The sequence below is a fragment of the Equus caballus genome, chromosome 1 (assembly GCF_041296265.1).
Source record: "Equus caballus isolate H_3958 breed thoroughbred chromosome 1, TB-T2T, whole genome shotgun sequence".
Classification (NCBI taxonomy): domain Eukaryota; kingdom Metazoa; phylum Chordata; class Mammalia; order Perissodactyla; family Equidae; genus Equus; species Equus caballus.
In genome coordinates, this window is record NC_091684.1 from 166323599 (window position 1) to 166344859 (window position 21261).

Below are 21261 nucleotides of genomic sequence, written 5' to 3' on the forward strand. Positions count from 1 at the left end.
ACAAAACAGTACTTTTTTAATGCAGAAATTTTGTAGGCTACTTGCTCTCTTCACAAAGCAATGAAATATAATGTAAAGGTAAACCAACAACCCAGCCACTTAGTGGTGTCTATATTTGAGGACTACAGGAATTTGGAATTAATGAAGATAAGATTATCCTTTTAAAGATAAACTTTAATCAAACATAATAAATTAAGACTGAGTAATACAAAGTCACTTCAAAGAGTCAGTATAATTCCCAGGACACTAAGATCTAGCCTTGATCCTAATGAATGTATTAGTATTTCCAAAGGAAAAAAATGTGTCAATCCAAAGGGGAGATGGTTCTACCAAAAAATTAAAAAAAGAAACCCCAGTGTCAGAAGGTGCACCTTGGCAGTCAGTGCTCATCTAGGGGAGAAAGGAGCCTCCTCCAGCTGCACTTAAATAATACGACCTGTGGCAAGACCATCCATCTCATGGAGGTGGACGTGTGGAGTCATTTTAGCCTGATTTTGGTTCTAATTTCACTTACACCGAGGCGCCTTTTGATTTTGATTTGGCCCTTCGGGTATGGGTCTATGTACAGGGAGATTGTGCATTAAGGCAGCTGGGAGTGTGGGGCCTCTGTGTCCCAATAAAGCTAGTAAATAGAAATTCATTCCAAGAAATGGTCTGCTCTAGTGCTGGAAGAGTAGGATTCCTGAACCTTACAGGGTAGTAAGGCTACAAGAAAAGGAAGAGTCCAGAAATGGATGTGTATTGGGATAGCTAAGTAAGGCGAGTTACACAATGTAAGTTGTTCTTATCTACTGCTGTGCGTTGGCACTTAGAGCAGGTTTGGGGACATGGGGGCACTTAAATATTTGTTGGAGGAATGAAATAAGGGGAGAAGGACAGAATTAAGAAATGCTGATGGGATAAATAGGTTAACTATTTTACATTCACTAAAACACACAGCATATGGATTAAAAGTTAATTTTAAAAATAGAAAAACCCAATTGTTGGTAGTACTGCTGAAGAGGCAACAATTTTGTAAGTTTAGAAGGATGAGATGAAATCACAAAGGAGAATAATAGCAACAAGTCTGACTACATAAATATTACAAACTTATGTTAGCAAAATATTATAATAATATCCAGAATTCACAGTAAGACAGCTTGGGAAAATGTGTGCAGGAAGTGTGACAGCCAAAGGTCTGATATCTTTGTTATGTAAAATGTTCATACAAATTGATAAGATTTGATTGATAAAATTCTAAGAGCATGAACAGACAACTCACAAAAAAAGAAATTAGAACTAGTAAATAAACACCTGGAAAAATATTTGAGCTGGTAATCAAAGACATTCAAAATAAAACAGTAATTTTTCTAAAAACCTTTTAAATTAGCAAGGAAAACATCAGCGTTTATTTTACTAAACCCAATGTTGGTAAGGATGTTGTGAAATGGTATTCTTATATTCTGTTGATGATATTTTATAATTTGGTACCTCCTTTTTGGAAAACAATTTGACAATGTAATGTAAACAGCCAGAAAAATGTTTAGAGCCTTTGACCCAGTGATTTGACTTCTGGGAATCTGTCCTGAGGAAAATTAATCCAAAGTATGGAAAAAATTAAATGCCTAAGAGTAAATTGGGAAACATTAAATGTCCTACAATAGTAAAATGATTAATATGTCACAATAGAGCCTCTGGGTAGAGAAGTGCATAGCCATTTATACTTATGGGAATAGAGACCATGCAGCCACATGGGAAGATGCTTGTGCTTAATATTAAGTGAAAAATGAATAAGCATTTGTACGTAAAAAGACATGCAGAGGAGCAAAGGTTGGAGTAAATGTACCAAATTTTAAGTGGCTCATCTAGTATGGAAGGAGGATAGTGACTTTTTTTCTTTATCTACCTTTTGGGCGTTATGTATTATTCTACCTATTCTCATGGGACGCCAATTGCCTCTCTTCTCTTCCCCCACCTTCCCTCTCCCCACCCCCAAGCTCCATGCCCAGCTTCCAAAGCCCTACCCATCTATGTCAGTGCCACTCAAATTCCAGCTCGTCCAAGAAGCCCTCTCCATCCTATCAGCCAAGGACACTCTCCCCTTACTATGCTCCCATAATGCCATGTTAACATGTCTATTATGGCGCTTATGTAACGTGCCTTATGTGGAAATGATAGACATGCTGTATGTGTCTGTTTCCACAACTAAGTTCTTAAACCCCTAGAGGGCAGGAATTGGTTGATTTCTTTTTCTCTCCCACAGCATAGAGCACAGTGTTTTGCCTGTATGGTATGCCTGAATAAATATTTTTATTTAAATAAATAAATAGTTGGAAAGGAATTTAACTACGCTGAAATGAACGGCTTCTGCTTCCCGGGCAGGTGGAGCGCACGAAGGCCTGCAGCACTTGGGTCCTTTCGGCAACATCCCAAACATCGTTGCAGAGTTGACTGGTGACAACATTCCTAAGGACTTCAGTGAAGATCAGGGCTACCCAGACCCTCCAAATCCCTGTCCCATTGGAAAAACAGGTAACGGACATGCGCTTGGGTTCCCATGGAAGGTAGAGGCTTTGGGAGGAAATTAAAAATTCTAACATCAGCTATAAATATTCCAAGAAATAGTATTTCTAGTCCGATGAGCCCCTATGTACTTGTAAATAGATTGGAAAGGGAAGTTTCCTCTAGAACCCTTGGTGAGTTCTGGTGTTCAGATGCACCCACATAGGACTCCCTTGCCAAGGCTTTACCTTCTGTCTCTCTCCGTCTTTGGGAATTGATGCTCTTTTCTGCACTTGCTACTTTTTTCATAAAAAGGGAGACAGATTTTCTTTTTTCCCTCTTCTATGATACAACTGCTGCCCATTTTTAGCGTCTTTGGAACTTACTATGTATTTCGTGGATTATCCATGCCCATATGTTTTCCTTACTTCTCTTGACAATCAACATTTCGACTATGTCACAGTTAGCATTTATCCTGAAATATTTCTTTGGGGCCTAGAAGGTGGAATTAAAGAGAAGGGGTCCAGTAAGGTAAAAAGCTGGCTAAAGAAGAAGGTTGAAGCATTCCTTGTGACTCCTGTATCTCTCCCACTTTCCTACCCCTAATGGCAAGGAGAATGAATGGTGAGTGGGCTACCCTTATGTTGGACTTTGAGCAGCTTACCTTGCTGGTTAAAAGCAGTAAGTCTAGACTCAGGCTACCTGAATTCAAAACCAAGGTCAAGATATGTGACCTTGAATGAGTTAATTAACCGCTTTGCACCTCAGTTTCCTCATTTTCAAAATGGGGGGTGTTGTGGCAATTAAATGAACTTATCCATGCGAAGCACTTGACAAAGCACCTAGCACACAGTAAGGACTCATTAAATGGCTTCCTGATTATAATTAGCCTTGCCACTAGCAAATAATGTAACTCTCACCTTGGGCTTGGGCTAGCTTCTAGCACCAAAGTAGTCTTTTTCCCCAAACCTAATAATAATAAAAGTTAGTAGTTATTATCCCTACTTTATGGAAACTGAAGCTTAGAGAGTAAACCCAAGGTTATCTCTGTAGTAAGTAGCTGAACCAAACTCAGATGCAGGTCTACCTAATTCAGGACCATGTACTCAACCCCCATGACATATCACCCTGCTTTGAAAATTGAGAGAGTATTGACCCCTCAGCTTTTCTTAAGCACAATGCAGGCTGTCTCTGAAAGAGGCTCTCTCTCAAAGATATTTCTCCTTTCATTTAGGGTGAGGTCTCTATTTCCTATGGGGCACAGAACCTCCATCCTGGGATAGAACAACCATAGTACTTGGATGTGGCCAAGCCAATGTGGGGATGCTGGCCCAAGACTGCAAGAAAACCTGAGACACTGCTCACAGCCAATCACTTCAGCCACATTCTACTTGCTTGTAGGGTTTGGGTAGAGTAGGAAGAGAGACCAGTTCAAAGTCTGAAGAGCGACAGTCTCCATGGGGATTTGGTTAAATTGATTAGATATCGTATAGTACAGTGTTTCTTAAAGTGTGGTCCCAGGACCAGCAGCATCAGCATTTGCTGGAAACTTGTTGGAAATGCCAATTTTCAGGCCCTACCCCAGACCTATTGAATAAGAAACTCTGGGGGTAGGACCCAGAAATCTGCATTCTAACCGGCTTTCCATGTGCTTCTGATGCATACTAAAGTTTCAGAACCAATGTTGTAGGAGAATGGAAAGAATGCCAGGGTTTGAACCAAGAGATCTGACTTCTCACCTTAATGACAGTATGTCAGTTTCCTTCCCTGGCCTTCAGTTTCTTCATCTGTAAAATGAAGACATAGTGCTTTAAAAAACATATAATGTAGTTCTGGGTTATCCTGAAAAAAGAAAACTGTGAGTCTATGCAATTAAGCACTACTTCTGTGCACTTAGGAGCTCTAAGTCAAAAGTAATCAAGGCAGGCTGATAGAGTTGGATAAAATTACAACTCCCAGACCCCTTCTTGTCACAGATTGTCTGCCATTTCCTTTGCTGTCTTTCCACTAAGCTAACATATTTCTCATTCTTTGTTCTACCATAATTTGCCTTCTGAAAAGGAAATCACAAGCTAAATTTAGCCATTATTTGTAAGAAATTGCTTGAAATCTTCCTCACTGAGAATCATCGCACCGCACAGTTGAGCAATCCGAGAATAAAACCTTGACTTCCCCTCCCGTGCCATGCTATCCTCTGATTCATGGCCCACTCACCCTGGGCAGAGCAACAGAACTCAGAGTCCATCCTCAGGGAGAGGATGTGAGTTCCAGAGCACATTTTCAAGCCCCTAAGATACCTTCGGTTCCCAGAGCGAGGCTTTATCTCTGCATCTCAGTCTGGGCCCACTCAAAGGTACTTGAGAACAATTATGAGAAGGTTGTAAAGCTGCCATATGCAGACTGCCTGACCTCTCTTGAGTTGCCATTGCTTTCCTACATGGTAATTGCCATAGATGAAGAAGTTAGATAAATAGTCCAGTGAAAAGTGGAGAGCCACATTAGAGTCACATTAGGGCTTCGTTCAGAATGCTAATGACTTCCACACGAGCTGCCTGCTGCTGAGAGCAGAGGGGCTGGATGCTTAAAGCTGCTGGAAGGCTTCAGAGCAGTCTCAAGAGGCTAGACTACCTGGCTGATTGTATTAGACCCCTTCTAGCATTGACTTTGATGCCTCATTATCCCTTTGAAAAGGGACTCTCTTTCCTCCACCTAGCCCTGCACAAAATTCATAATCCCTCCCCTGCCCCCCTTTTAAAGCTGTTGTCTAAAGCACATCAGAAACAGGAACAAATGACTCATTTTCAGAGCCTCTTGTCCAGTAATGATAGGGTGTAGGTAAAAGCAGCAGCCGAGAGGGATAACCTTTCTTGGGTTTGAATGAAAGACATGCTTTATTTCAAAGAGTAGTCTTGGTGTGAACTGTCATTTAAAGAGAGATGGTGGGAAGAGAAGTAAAACATAGAGCAGATCTGTTACATGCCAGATGCTCTATGTGTGACCATCTCTGTTCCTCACAGCTATCCTGTAAGGTAAGGATTTGATTATTCCCAGCTCACAGATAAATGGACTTAGAGAGACTAAGTTAGCTTTCCCAAGAAACTAAACCCAACTATCACTATGAGCTAGGATTTGAACCCTGAGCTCTGGTCTGTCTGACTCCAAGCTTACCCTGTTACCACTGTAACACACAACATCCGGTACTGTCTAGTGATTATTATTGTTCTTGTGTAATGTGCTTTCATTTATAAGCTGAAACTGTTTCTAAAGAGCTCATCCAAGAGAAAACAGAGTGAGTCATGTGGAGTGAAAGTATATTAGTGAAGGAAATAATTGCTGTTTGATAGACAAAAAATTATAATGGCTTATCACAACAGAAGTTTACTTCTCACTCATGTGAAGTCCTGCCAGAGGTGGGTGAGAGTGTGGTGGGGGTGGATGGTTCAGCATCCCAGACTGCCATCTTTCATCTTTACACTTGACATCCACAGTTGCCGTGATCGGCAACATGTAGCAAGCAGAATAACAGATGCGGGTGGGGTCGGGGGGGGAGAGGGGATCATATAGGAGGTTTTTATGGGCCAAGCCTGGAAGTGGAATACATCACTTCTGCCCACATTCCATTGACCCAAACTCAGGCATATGACTCCACCTGATTGCAAAGCAAAGCTGGGAAATTAGCTGTGTGCCGAGGGAGAAAGGGAAGTGGGTTTGGTGAGCAGCCAACCAGTCTCTGCCACAGGTTGGAGGAGGAGTGAGAGTTTGGGAAGAGCAAAGCCCAGAGGGAAAGTGGCTTAGAGGGACTGATGTGAATAGATTCTGACCTTTGGCCATCTAGTTGTTTTTAATAAGTTAACTCTTAGAATAACGATAAATGCCTTGGCCATACCTCAAAAACCTTTTGCTGTTTGCAGTAGATGATGGATGTCTAGAAAACACCCCTGACACAGCAGAGTTCAGTCGAGAATTCCAGTTGCACCAGCACCTTTTTGATCCAGAGCATGACTATCCAGGCTTGGGCAAGTGGGTAAGTCCACTCTTAATTACTTGTGGATTTTACACTCTGGTACTCTTAAGCTACTGATGGCAGAGATGAGCAAGATGGGTAGAGAGAGAGAAGAAACATTGTTTAGAAGCTGCTTTTTCAGAAATCTTTGGTTGAGAGGACTTTAAGTAATTACATTCCAAACTGCACTCATATGTCTAGGGTGCAATATACCAACCCACCCGAAGAGTCAGTGACTTCAGCTGATCTCATCAGCTATAGTCTCCAGAGGCTTCTACTTTGGTCTACTCCACAGCCTGTGTCATAACACGTCTTAAAGTCTCACCAGTGTTTCATGCAGCTTTTATAGGAAGTAAATGATTTTTCTTAAAAAAAGGATACTGAGAAAATTTGCAAATTTTATCTCTAGCCTGAGAGAGATGATCTCTGAAGAACCAAGAAAAAATGATGCCAGAAGCTTAGGGCTTTAAAAAACATAGAGTGTTTTGCATACAAAATCCCCAAACATGTAGCAGTGAACTTGCTGTCAATACCAGGCAAGGGTCTATAACTGTCGGTTAAGGAAATTGTTTATAAGCGCTTGGAAAGAGAAGTCATAACCATTTGGCATAGGTTTGCTCAAAACAAGTTTTGTCAATCTAATTGTATTCGTCTACTTGCCAGCATTATTCATCTACTTGCCAGTTTGATGAGGGAAATGAAGAGAGCATGGTGCCTTTGGACTTCGGCAAAGTGTTTGATGAGATCTTTCACGATCTCCTATTGGAAGAGGTGGAGAGATACAGCCTAGGCAAGAGAACATCACCAAAAGGGAGCTTATTAAATAGTCTGTGTCAGTAGGGAGAGAGATTTCACATGGTAGCCTACATGTCTTAGCGCCACTCCGCTCCACAGTTTTATAATGTTTGCAATAAAAAGTATAGAACATGTACTTACCAGATTCTCGAAGGATGACACAGAGTTGGAAGGAATAACACTGAATAAGAGTTAGGATTCAAGAAGATCCCAACAGGCTGGAACAATGAGTCAAACAAAATCACAACTGAATGGGGATATGTCTGTGTTCCTGTGGTTGGGCCTATGTAATCAAAAGCTGGAGTCATGTGATAAAAGTGGAAAAATACTAGTAAGTGTTAATTCACGGATAAATAGGTGGTCAATACATCTGTAGAATGAGTGAATGAGCAGAATTCCGAACTGCTGAAGCCCTTCTAAAGCCATTGATCCCTTCTCAGCTCATTACTGGCAGCTGACCTTGCTTCCTGCTTTATTGGGAATAATGTGGTCTCAGGAACAAACTCTCTCCCTCCCTTTCACACTGTTTTAGAGAGAGTCCCTCCCCATTAATGACCACTTTCATTTTCCCATCATCTTACCTTAACATTGCACTGAGGTGATTCCCTCAGTTCAACATGCATACATTTCCCATCTTCAAAGAACAAAGCAACAACACCCTCTAAGTTAATTTTGCTTCCTCCAATATGCATTATTCTATTTCTCTTCTTTTTCATCAGCGGTTCTGTTAGGGAGAATTGATTTGTGGAGCCATTTTAAAGCATACTGGTAGAATTTAAACATGTTGAGTTACATAGGCAAATATCTGTAGGTTCTTGAATAGGAGACTGAAATCCTGAAAGTCTTCTATTAAAGAAGTTATCCTGGTGGTATACGGAAGGATGAAATAGAGAGAGAAGATAATAAAGGCAGGAAAAAATATAGGAAGTAACTGCATTTATGAAGGCTGTGAACATAGTGAATTCAGGAATCTCACCAACGTGATGAGAATCCAAGACATTTCAAAGAGGGCCAGAGAACTGCTTAGAATTGATATATGGCATAAATATAACATGAAGAAGAAGAAGAAGAGATATGTCAGGTTTATATGAAATGGATGACGTGAACTTTTCCTCTGAGGGAATTTTAAAAAGAAAGGAAAGAAGACAAGAGGGAGACAGGAAGGAGCGAAGGGAGCAGAAAGAGGATGGGAAAGAGTAGAAGATCACAGAGAAGCACTGGGCAAAAGTATTGCCAAACGGGAGCATGTTCAAGAATGAGCAAATAGAAGATGTTGAGCCTGCTTCATTCCAGGTGCTGTGCTGGGTGATCGATAGACAGTAGTCATCAAGATGTGCTACTGGTCTTCAGTAAGCTTACTTTGAGATGAAGTGCATGAAAATAAAAGGAACCGAGCTTTGCACTGTTCAGCTTCATGTTCTAGCTATAGCATGAGCATCAGGTGCAATTACTGGGAAAGATGGAAGATAAGGGTAGAGGAAGATCCCGTACTGAGGACTCCCATGGCCCATTGTGCCACAGCCATCGAGGAAGTCAAAGGTGCTAGAAAGGGCAGCAGTGAAGTCTAAGGTGAAAAGGTGCCTTGCATAACTGGTAGGCTGGAAATGAGCAAGAGGAAGCAAGAGGGAGACTGAGAAAAGTCTGAGTGAGGGCAGAGAGCCCAGGTGAAGAAGCGGGAGAGACGGAAACTTCTTTCTTGCCAACTTTCCTAGCCTCTCCTTGAAAACCTTTGCAGAATTCTTTCACCAAGTTCACTGAGTCCCAACACTCCAGTAAGAGATGAACCACCACCCCTCATTCTCTTTGCTTCCATCTCTAAATACTGATTTGTTTTCTCTCAGTCACTCCCATTCTTCATCTACATCATAGCTAAAGACTGGAAATTAGGACTATTAAAGATCAATGACCAAAACAAAGTTTACACACCTTTTATCATCTGTAATTATGTCTTTGTTTAACCTTAAGTTTCCTTCTTGTATTTTCTCATTACCACCCAGCAGTAAAACATGATTTGCTTGACCTTCGCATGGAAGTGTGAATTGAGTGTGTCTTGCTTTTCCTAGATGGGGTCCACCAGCCTTCCTCAGTGATTATGTAGAATGATGGTCTCAAGCTTATCTTAAGCTCAACCATCCTTTAAGTTAACAAAGTACTTATCTTTCACAAGAGAACCACACACAAGACCCTGACTCCTTATTTGCTAATAATGGCTCCCTGTTTTTGACATTGGCTGGAGCTCAGCTGGGTCTTTAGCAGTGGTTCCTACATTACAAATATCAGCGTCTGTCTTGTTTCCTGCATTTCTCTCTCTTTGTCAGTGCATCAAGACACATTTATTAAATGCACATCATATGCCTCCCAGGCCCTCTGTTAGCTGATGGGAATACAAAGATGGATGATAATACATAATAATTGTATGTTATAATATGATAGTAAATAGTACTATTTATTGAGCACATACTGTGTGTCAGACACTATGCTAAATACTTTACAAGAATTATCTCGTTCAGTCTGCCCATCCCCATCACTTTCATTTTACAGATGAGAAAATGCAGGCTTAGGGAGTTTGAACAGCCTGCCCGACCCCACAGAGCTGACGATCGGCAGAGCTAGGATTTGAACCAGATCACCTGACTCCAGGAATTCTTTAAAAACTGGATAAATTCCATATCTCTTCCTGGCTCATTGCTCATAATGTGTCCTGTACAGCGGTCCTCTTGAGTCCTATGTAGGACTGGTTGCCTTTCAGACAATGTGTGTGCCCACAGCATTGAGTGGCTGTACCCAAAGGCCGGCTGCTGTAAATGTCAGTCACCCACCTCCTGCACACATTAATTGCTGAGTGTTACTCACTTAGCAAAAAGTTCTCTCCAAAAGCAAATGTTTCTCCTTTCCAAGTGCTTTTCACACCTTTTCCTCAGCAGCTGGGGTGATTAGAGGCTCTTCTTTAAAGTGAAGCCACTGATCATGGCCAGAGCCTGAGCTATGGGAGGAATGAGAAACATGGACCCTCTCTGCCTTTCTGTATCTTTCATGATCTCAACGTGTCTGAAGAGTTGAATGCCCCTCTGTTTGAGTTTGTCTCCTGTTGCCCTGTGATCAGACTTGAGTTATGCTTTTCTGATAGGTTCTTCTTAGTACTTCACACATGATGCTGGTTTGTCCCAGAATTGGTGGTGACTTGGTTAGAGTGGTGTCTGCCAGGTTTCTCCAGTGTAAAATTACTATTTTTCCCTTTGAAGTTAATAATTACTCTGTAAGGAGATACTTCACCCCATGTACATATCCTGTCCCCATTAAACTTTCAACCAACTATTTTAGAATCCATTGATGATACTCACCAGAATCAATTTTAATTATAGCAGTTGTAAAATGGTGATTTTTTTTTAACTCTATTATTCTTTCTGCATTTGTTGGTTGGCTTTCTAGTCTAAGCAAGGATTTCCCATGCTCCCCCATTTATTTATTTTTTGCTTTTTACATTTGTTTATTTATCATCAATATGGATTCATTGATTCCTCTTATTATTTATTTTGGTGTTGAAACTGTCCTTGATTTAGCCAGTGGGAGTCTGCAAGCTGGCTTTCCTTTCCTTTTGACATGTGTCCTATCATTGTTTGAGCACTTCCTTACTTTCTGGCCCAATCAGATATTTCAGCTTCATTCATCCTTGTACTTTCTCAGCCCTAGCCCTGGAATCAGACACTTCTCCAAGAAGCCTCCCTGGTTCCATTTAGGAATGGAATTTGAAACCAAGATCTGGGCAGTTGTCCAAAATCTTGATGGCACAATGGAAAGCCCTTTTTATGAACTCGAACCTGCTACTCACATGGAAAACAGGCTCACTGCTCTCCCCTCCCCATCCCATCTATAAGGAATGGGTGTCAGGAGAGGGGGCTTGTTTCTTCTCGTTCGCTGTGTATACTTCTTTTACCCACACTATGCCTGCCAATCCCTGCCTTTAAATCCATACAAAGCAGAGCTAATGGGGAATGCCCCTGCCACTTCCACCACTTTCATGCAGGGGTAGGGAAGCAGCATCCTGCTAAGCCTAACCCTCTCTCTTAGGGAAACACAGGGACCATCTTTGAAAGGAAGACTTGCCAGAGTCTTGCATGTCCTTTTTTTTTTGGTGACGCAGACTGGCCCTGAGCTAACATCTGTGCCAGTCTTCCTCCATTTTGTATGTGGGACGCTGCCACAGCATGGCTTGATGAGTGTGTAGGTCGGCACTGAGGATCTGAACCTGTGAACCCTGGGCCACCTAAGCGGAGCACACGAAATTAACCACTGCACCACAGGCTGGCTGCTTGCATTTCTTTCTGAATGAAAGCTTTTATGGGTATAATCTACTCCTTGACCTTCTAAAGGAAACTAACCAAAATGATGCTGCCTTTCCCCTGCTAGTGGCGCAATGAAACTCTGTCATGGCTGATTGGCTATCGTACTCTGTGGTGCCATCTCTCAGGCCACTGTGCACTCCCTTCCACTCAGGCAGCTGAACCCAATGATGCACATGAGTAAAGAAGCCTCTGCCCTGGCCCCCTGTCTCCCAACCCACTTCTCCCACTCTGGCACAAACACCCAGAACATTCTCTGTGCATCAGGAGTTATTACATCCACAGAAAGGCAACCACAGATGACAGAAATGAGCCTCACGGCAATATCCTCATTCTTCAAGGGAGTGATCCGCACTTCCATCTTTTCCGTTCCAATATTAAATTGACCATTTCCCACGAGAGCAGGAGAGGGAGGCTGCTGCCAGTCCTGGCCTTTGGGCAGTGGAGGCTCCTTCACTCCCTGGCATGGCCTCCGTGCATAGTTGAGGTTGGGCAAGAGATACGCATTGTCGACGGTGGGTGGGGTAGTTTTAATGACCATGAAAATCATCAAGCCCATTCTTGGCATTTGTCATTTTCATTTCCGAATCTACCGTTAAAAAAACTTTATCCCCAGACAGCTCAGAGAATACAAGTGTTGCATAAACTTGTTCCTTACCAGAACTCTGTCATCTTTTTTTTTTTTTTTAAATCAGTGTCCCGGTATTTTATTTAGGGTGAGATGAATCACCTCTTTTATATATGATTTCCCTTTTGATTAAAAAATCAAAGAAAAAAGACCAACACAAGTAACCCCCCCTTCCGCCTCTCCTGTTCTGCCTTCAGGTTAAGGGTTCTGTGTTCTATAATCCTAATAGAAGGGAGATCTGTTGAGCATGTGAATGATATTCTAGAGCTCATTTAAGTCCACTGTGTGTTTGAAATACAGCAATATGTGGAAACACTTATACAAACCGTGGTAACAGAGCCCGATTTTTCCCCCAACATAACTTTCCTTCTGCCAAGAAGTTTTTGGCAGTTTTTAAAAGGTTCGCTCTATTAAAAATGTTATATAGACTGAATGGTTTTCCGATTGTCTTGACTGGGGGCACTGAGTGAAGCCTCAGGAGGGAAGGTGGCAGAAGTCAGAATGTCTCGTTTATTTACATAGAGGATTGTTGTTAATCATCAGACACTACTCTAGAGAATGATTTATTTGTATAATTCGTAAAAAGGGAGTTGGATATGAGATACGATTGCTTGTTTTAAGCAAAAGCTGTTCAAAGTGAGGAGATGGGTTTCCAGCACCCCTTGTGTTGTAGAATGTCGTATTTTCCTGTTTATATGATTGTTGATGACACTGGTGTGCCTTGGAGCATTGCAGAGAACTTTATTAAAAGCTGCCCAACCACCAGCTTTTCTCTTGTGGTCTATCTTTCTGACAAGACATTCCTTTCATCTAGTTTTGTTTCCAAAATATGTGTATGCAAATATCCAGGGGATACACCAAGTGTTGCTTTTAAAATAGACATTCACCAAATTTGATCCATACTTCTGCATTTCTGTTTTCTTTTCTCTCCACTCTAGAACAAGAAACTCCTTTATGAGAAGATGAAGGGAGGACAGAGACGGAAGCGGAGGGTAACGCGTGGCTGGCTGGGGGTTTGCGGGCATGCCTGGAGCTTTCTGTTGACAAGCTGTAGCCTTCAGTTGTTGACAAGTAGCAGAATCCTCTCACTTGTGGTTCTAAGAGGGCGGAACAGTCGTCCCATGTGACAGGGGCTACACCCAGAAAGTCCGCCCTTGGTGTCTGCGATGGCTTCCTCAGGCTTTAGCACAGGGGTTGTAGTAGAAAGCCCATTTTTTGTGGTGATTCTATCACCTACCATCAGGAAATGTGTCTTGCAGCTTCCCATGGGTGTGGGAATGTGGGGAGTAAGTGAGGGTATGTCTCTCCTCAAAGTGTCTGTAGGCTACTGAGGGAAACTGCTCACGCATCTGCATCAGTTATATAAAAAACACAAACCAGGAACAAGGAAGTGCTGAACTGCATGCTCCAGGCAATAATTTTGAAGGAATGTAGGGGCAAAAGATAAAACGAACAAACTTCATTCCTCCTACATACCTTTTCCCTTGGCCTAACCAGATTGATGTCAAATCCACTGGATCTATTATATTGGTTTACTGACTGGTGAGTTTACTGCAGGCTTAGTTATGAACCATCTCAGGGCTGCCCAAGGTGGGACCTTAATCTGGGTGCTCTGCATTTAGCCACCACGTTGTTGTCTCATATAAAGCTGAATATCAAATTTGCTTTGGGTTTCCAATGCATTTTCTGGCATCGAGCCTGAATAAGTGGTCAATGTCCATTCTGCTAATCCATTGGTGCCTTACTAGACAGGATCGTCCGGCCACCTGCCGTCTTTTCCTGATCAGATGGAGGAAAAAGTTAAAATCCTGCTGTTACATAGCAAAGTGCTGCCAGATAGTAACCGTTTTAGTTAAAATATGCCAACCAAACCGTAAACCCAAGGCCATTGACTGTTTGTTTAGAATTGCAGGTGCCTGGATCCTGGCAAAATTTGGCAATCTGGATGGTGGTAATTGTGGCCATTCTGAATAGTTTGCCGAATCCAGTCAGAGAGTGCTTTAAGAGGTGTAGATTTTTGGACTCAGCATTAATTCTCAGGTCCATGCAACACAGAGTTCCAAGCCCCTGCTACCTGGCAAAACACAGAAGACCCACAGCCAGTTTTCTCTGTGAGAAGCAAAGTGTCGATGTCCGGAAACAGATCTCCTTTGGGAGAGTTAATGGGCTTATTAGGGGTTTTTCTTGGGTCGATTGTTACAGTTTCCAATGGCAGATGGTGGCAGGAAGGGTCCGAAGGGTGCAATGTGGTCTTGAGAGAACATCAAGAAATTCCATTCTGGGAGCTCGGAATACACATAATTTACCAGTGAGATGGCTTGTATATCTCCCCATGGCACAACAAGGACATTTCCAAATAAGACCAATGACTGACCCAAAATGAATAACTTAGCATGAAGCTCTAATTGTCTCTGCTTCCTGGCTCACCATTCCTTCTTCTTTGACTTGGTTAACGACTTGTGGGTCACAATTTACGTCATTTTTCCGTGAGACCAGTGATTACCAAAACTCAGACTTCTGGCAAAGACGTGTTATAAAGGCTTTTACTTTGGCCTCACTTCCTCCACATGGGAAAGGTTTAAAATTTATGAAAATAAGGGTCACTTTGACCAAGAGGTATCAAGTTCTTCCTGTTCGCAGGCATCTACAAAGACCCATGCTCATGCCATAAACCATGGGCCTCTCAGGATTGATGGGGAAACAGAAGTTGCCGCCCTTGTCATCAGGCCTCCAATGGCGTTCCCATCTTGATTGAAGACTTTAACTACCCCCTCAAGTGCATGAAATTATGGGCTTGTTTTTGTGAACAATCAAGGCTTTCTCCAATGAAGCTCAGCATTTGCTGTGGGTTTCCAGAGGACATCAAAAGCAAGGATCCAATCTCAATGGTTCTTCCAGTTATGAAATGGGAATAATGTTCCCTGTGTAACCTAACCAGTCTCTCACCCAAGGACGAAGATAAATATATAAGTACCTGGAGGTCTTCAGAGGCTAATTAAAGCCATGTATCATTATTAATATTACTCTTAGGTGTAGGATTCAATACTAATAGTTAAACTTTTATGAAAAAGTTCAAGTGATTACTCCTTTTTCCTCCTCATTAATTTGCTTCCCCTCCCCTCCAACCCTTGGATTTTCTGGGTCTGGGCCAAATAATTTGCTCCTCTGAGAGTCCCTTACCAAGAAGGATTCTCCCCAAAGTTACAACCAGAGCCCAGGTGGTTTTATGTGATTTCTTTACTTGCTCAAACCCAATTGAATTCCCAGTTGCTTCTAAATCTATCTATCTTATTTAAAGAGTTTATCAACTTCTTATTCCCATATTTGATAAACATGAAAATTTCATATCCTTTTTGAATATATTAGAATTTTCAGAATAAATATTATTACTAAAAAACAGTCAAAGTATTTATGATAGTGAATACACTTTTTCAATGGTCCTTTGCTCCACCTAGCCAAAGATTCTGATAAGATTCCCTGGGGTAGGCCAGGCCATTCCAGCTGACAGTCCCTGATATAAAAAGTATTTTAGTTATTTTAAATATTTTAATGATGCCTTCCCAGGAAAGTACTGTCTTTTTGTGATGCGTCACTTTTCAGATATATGAGGGCATCACACACTTTGTCATTCTCAGCTTGTGTGTGATGCATTTTTGCAGGATGCGTTGGACCTTGCATGATTCATGTTTTTACCTGCAGAATGTGGAGGGACATTTACAATACTAAAGTCAGGTTCCATTCGTTCTCTTTTGGAGAGTGTCTACTCACCCTTCAAAAGAGCCAGGCAGACGGTGTCCCATGGGCAAGAGAGACCCACCTGTGAACTGCCTCCATTCGTTCATGGGGAGTTGGTGTGCAACAGGATGGCTGATCATTTGTACTACAGCTTCTGCCTTCTATTTTTACTCAATTATTGGAAGGCAACTTCAATAAACAAATATCATCCAAAACTTTTGAGATTTTTTCTGCTTGCTAAATACTGTGTCATAAAGCTCCACTTACTAGCTCAAATCCAAACCGCAAAAAATAGATATGTATGAGAGAAAGAATGGAAAAACCTTGACTCATTCAGAATACTAACAGCTGAAAGAGATTTCAGACTATGGAGTCTTGAGTCAACAATAAAGGAACTTTCTGTATAACTTCCTTCTTTTCTTCAGCTTTTGAATTTGAGTGAGGAAAGGTGGAAATGATTGCCAGGCCTGCTGATGAATCCTCTTTAGCAGAAGGCTTGCGTGGAAGAAGCAGCACAGCACAGGATGTTCTGTGACCGGTGTGCAGATGCTCATTCCCGCTGGGTCCCACTCTGTCATCTTCTCGAAAACATCCTTCTTGTAAAATAATTTAATGCATTTCGGATTCTCTCTCCCACCTAAATAAGGCCGTAGAATAATAATTCTCTTTCATATGGGGTTTGGTATCTGAGTCCATAGTGAAAGTTTATTACCTGGTTCACTCCAAATCTTTGCGCCAAAAAAAGGCAAGGGCAGCCCATATTGCATCCGATAAAGAACTCTATAGTTGCATTAAAGACACAGTCGTGTGTAGACACATCTGTCAGTCAGACAGTGGTTCTCAGACAATGCACTGAAGTAATGATTAGTGCACTGGAGTAATCATTTGGTAGGTGGTAGGTACCCAAAAGGTCGGAAATGATTCTCATTCACCTCTTTTGTGAGATGTCTGAATCTGATGTTGAGGTATAATGCCAAACCATATATTTTTTTTTTCAGAGTGTCAATCCATATCTACAAGGACAGAGACTGGATAATGTTGTTGCAAAGAAGTCGGTCCCCCATTTTTCAGACGAGAATAAGGACCCAGAGTAAAGTGAAGATGCTGGGTGGAAACCCACACCACCTGTCAGGCCTCCGTCTGGCTTATGTACACGTGTTGTTAGAGCCCCCGTGAATGGCAGCATGTTTCCAGTTTAGACAAGTAGGGATGAAAAGTAGCTGTATTTTGATATTGCATTGTCCTTCACACGATCACTCCGCTTTCTGCTAAATCAGAATAAGAGCATTTTTTAAAATGTGGCTCTGCAATGAGTATTAAAATTAAAGTGGATATGTCAACAACAATAAAAAGCAAGACTATGAATGAAATGTCCTCAGATTTCTTGCAGTTGAAAATGGTGTTTTGGGCTGCACTGTTTTGGCCAAGTCTGTAAAAAGCTGGCATTTGATTTTGATTCTGTTGTTCATCCAGCCCTTGGGTGTCACTACACACCAATAAAGAAGATTGTTCTCAAGAGGAGGAACCGACACATTTCACCTGGCTGCATCTTAATAAATGTGCATGCAAGCACTGCTGTGTGAAGTTTTTTTATTTAGTTTATTATGAAAACAATTTCTTGGTTTACTAGAACAAACTCACAAATATGATCTTATCTGATCTTATCAATAAGACTGTGAAGTAAATGAGGGCCGGTATTATTATCCCCATTTTACAGATGGTGCAACTAAGACTCAGAGAGCTTCCGTGGAAAGCTAAAAGTCCATACGTGATGACTAAGGTCTTCTGAATTTGAGTTATTTTGTTTACTCAATAAATATTGGGTTTATACCATGTGCCAGGCACAGGGCTGGGCTCTGGGGGTGCATTGGGGACTCAGACTGACACAACTGAGGCCCTCAGGCAGCAGAGTGTACGATCCAGGTCTCAAAGCATCTCCGTAAGTACTGAGTAGATCAGTCAACTCCACTCTGCTTTTAAAGTTTGTTTGTTTTCTCCCTAAAGCCCCCAGTACATAGTTGTATATCCTGGTTGTAAGTCCTTCTAGTTCTTCTGTGTGGGATGCCATCACAGCATGGCTTGATGAGTTGTGTGTAGGTCTGTGCCAAGGATCCGAACTGGGGAACCCCAGGCCACTGAAGCAGAGCATGCAAACTTAACCACTCGGCCATGGGACCAGCCATTGATTTTAATTTTAATAAGTGCAGAGTACATCTGAATGTCAGTGACTTGTCTAATAGAAATAGCTTGACCATAGTTAGTTGACATGTGAGTCTGTTATTATCACTTATAAAAATCAAGAAAGGTATTGACACATTTTTTGTAACATGAGGCATTTTTCCTAGAGAGCTTCAGCAGGCGATTTCTCTGCATTCCATAGCATGACTTCAGAAGCATCCTTGTCACCTGATTCCAAAAGATAGTTCCTTCACGTTCTGGAGATGTATAGAGCTGGGAATGGGTACCCTCTGAATTCTGTGTTTTGTAGGCATTTGGGTTATATTTCATTCGGTTCTAGCTCTCTTAGAACAACCAAAGGACATCTCTTTCTCTGAGATTGGAGAGAAGGAAGAAAAAATAGCTATAGACAGATGTTTTGAGGTCATGATGGAGGAAGTATAGTGAAGCAGGAAGGAGTTATGTCGCTGTGTCTAGGTCGCTGTGCCTGTCTTTGGTCTGTTTGCCTTCGGATACGTTCTCTGCCCTCCCCTGTTGTTCTCCAGATAGCAAGTGGGGTTTCCCAGCCTCCCCTGTTAGCTGATTTCTGGCTAGATTTAACGTGAGGTTACTGAGAGAAGAGTAGAAGGTAAGAGAATGGGAGAAAGTGAGGTAGTTCATTTTCTCTCCCAGTAGCTGCATCTTCTCTGAGGGTCTGTCTCCTGCCAGGTGAACATGGCCCCCAGATTCTAGTCTTGTCATCTCTTCCTCTGGTCCTTGCAGCCTAAGGAGGCCATGGCTTATGCCATATTGTTAATCTCTGGGTTATTTCACCCACAAGTTTGACTTGTCTCTTCCGTCACCTGGGTAACCAATTTTCTATATTAAAATCCTTCTGTTTGAGATCCTTAGAGTATTTTCTGTGTTCCTGGTTGGACCCTGACTGATGCAGTCGTCTGGAGGGAATCAAGATTAAGTACTACGAGAAAAATTTAGAACCACCATTGTGGGGAACGGACAGGGCAGTGCTTCTTGAGCTTTAAAGTGAATATGATTCACTTGGGGATATTGTTAAAAATTCACATCTTGATGCAGTAGATCCAGGGTAGGGCCTTAGATTTTGCATTTCTTATAAGTTCCTAGGTGATGCTGATGCTGCTGGTCCATGGACAGCATCTTAAGTAGCATAGAAATAGGAAAATAGGAAAAGATGAATGAAAGTAGGCAAACAGTGCTGAGAGACTGGTTTAACTGAGTCTGAGTTTGTAAGGACCCTGTCAGCATTGCTTGGTAACCTTATCCAGCACCTTGGGAGGAAAATCAGATAGGGCAGGTATGCGAGTGAGCCCCACAGATTTGGCACATGGTAGAACATCAAGGAGTCGAAGATTCTGAAACACCAGAGAAAGCAACACTGAGGCTTGTGTTTTCAGGCATTATAGATTTGAGGCTTTGTAATGGGTTGGGCTGAGAGCAAAGATCTGAGAGAGGTCAAAAGAGTGAAGGACATGACGTGGACCAAACTAAGCTTCAATAGGTATAAAGGAAAAAGAGAGGGAAATGTCAAGGAGTTTGGTGGTCAGAAGGAAGCTGAGTTTGGATTCATGGCAAAGGGAAATTTCAAGTGACAGTAAATGGTATCTCAGTTGTGACAGCTACAGGAAGTAGGGAGAGTTAAGTGGAGCTGAAGATCAATGGACTTGAGGAAGTAGCAAAACCATGAGGTTAGGGAACAAAAGACAGAATCATGAATGTGAGAGCTGGAGTCTTCGATTTAGAGAAGAGCAGGGTAGAAAGATTCTGGAGAAAGTCAAAGCTGCTCCACAAGCTTGTAGAGTACAGGGTGAACCTGAGGCCCAAGAGCTTCTGGCACTAACTGGAATTCTGTGCAGCTACGCATCTATGTGTTTTTTTTTTCTTATGAACAGGTTCCAGGTTCTCAAAGGGATCTGTGACCCCCAAAAAGTTAGAAATCACTGCTGAGAGTCATAGTGTGAGCCGTATTGGCAGTCACTGAGGAAGGTAAAAGTTTGTCATAAAGGGCTCTCAAGAAAGAAAAAAGAGGGTGGAGTAACTCGTTTTATACAGATTTCCAAAGGAGATTGTAATGGTCAGTAATCATCAGTGGCTTCCAAACCACTGGGCGAAATACCAAGGAGTTAATTCCCAATGGATAGATGAGGCCAGCAGCATCAGAACCTACCGGTCAATCACATCAGAAAAGAGACCAATAAGATGTGCCTCCTGATGGGATCAATAGGAAGCATTGTCAATAAAATATTCTTGCTAGAACAGTCTAAACTGAACCTCTAGATTTAACTTCCTGCTAATAGAAAATACAAGGAGTAGGGAAATATGTTAAACACAGCATGAGGAGGCAATCACCAAAATTTGGAATCGGGGAGACTACAGGACAAGTGGCCTAGATTTTTTTCAACAAATAAATGTCAGGGATTAAAAAGAAAGACTTGAGACATAAAAACCAAATACGATGTATGTCTTCTTTGTATTCTGACTCAAACAAATCAAATGAAAAACACATTGATCAGACAATTGGAGAAATTTGAGTAGTGACTGGATATTTGGTGACACATAGGTGTTACATGGCATTATGACTATATTTTTTACAACAGCCCTTATCTCTTAAGGATAAACACTGAATTATTTACAGATAGAATTTTAAGATCTCTTGGATTTGCTTTAAAGTACTTCAGTGGTAGTGATGGTGGGGCAGGGAATTGGGCATACAGATGAATAAAGATTGGCCATAAATTGATCATTGTTGAAACTGGTCGTGGGTACATAGGGGTCATTGTGCTTCTATCTCTACATTTGTGTATATTTGAAATTTTCCACAATAAAAGCACAATTCATGGTTAAAAAGTAAGGGTAGATTATGGTAAGCATCGACCTAGAAATAGCAATATGGGACAAGGTATAAAGCTTTACTGGATAAGCCTATGGAAAATGTGAGGAAGCAAAAAGGGAGATTAATGAAGAGAATTTCCCCAGGGTGCTGTGGAGGGAAGCAGCAGATGGTTCCGAGAGCAAACCTGGGGGTGGGAGTGAATTAAATGGTGAGGAGTCAGAGTCCCTGGGAGGAGAAGGGATTCTCAAGGAAA

General features: G+C 41.8%; 1 protein-coding gene across 3 annotated transcripts in view; it reads left to right on the top strand.

Annotated features, from left to right (window-relative positions):
• Positions 1 to 17554, top strand: part of SCG5 (secretogranin V) — a 55693-nt gene extending 38139 nt beyond the window's left edge. For 2 of the 3 annotated variants that reach the window (XM_001501620.7, XM_023620605.2), the window contains 4 exons: positions 2362 to 2511; positions 6393 to 6505; positions 13186 to 13239; positions 16981 to 17554. In XM_001501620.7, coding sequence (XP_001501670.3) covers positions 2362 to 2511; positions 6393 to 6505; positions 13186 to 13239; positions 16981 to 17076 — 413 coding nt within the window. In that variant the 3' untranslated portion in view covers positions 17077 to 17554. The remainder of the gene's footprint in view (positions 1 to 2361; positions 2512 to 6392; positions 6506 to 13185; positions 13240 to 16980) is intronic. The other variant, XM_005603165.4, reaches the window with a different exon arrangement.
• Positions 17555 to 21261: the final 3707 nt, after the last annotated feature.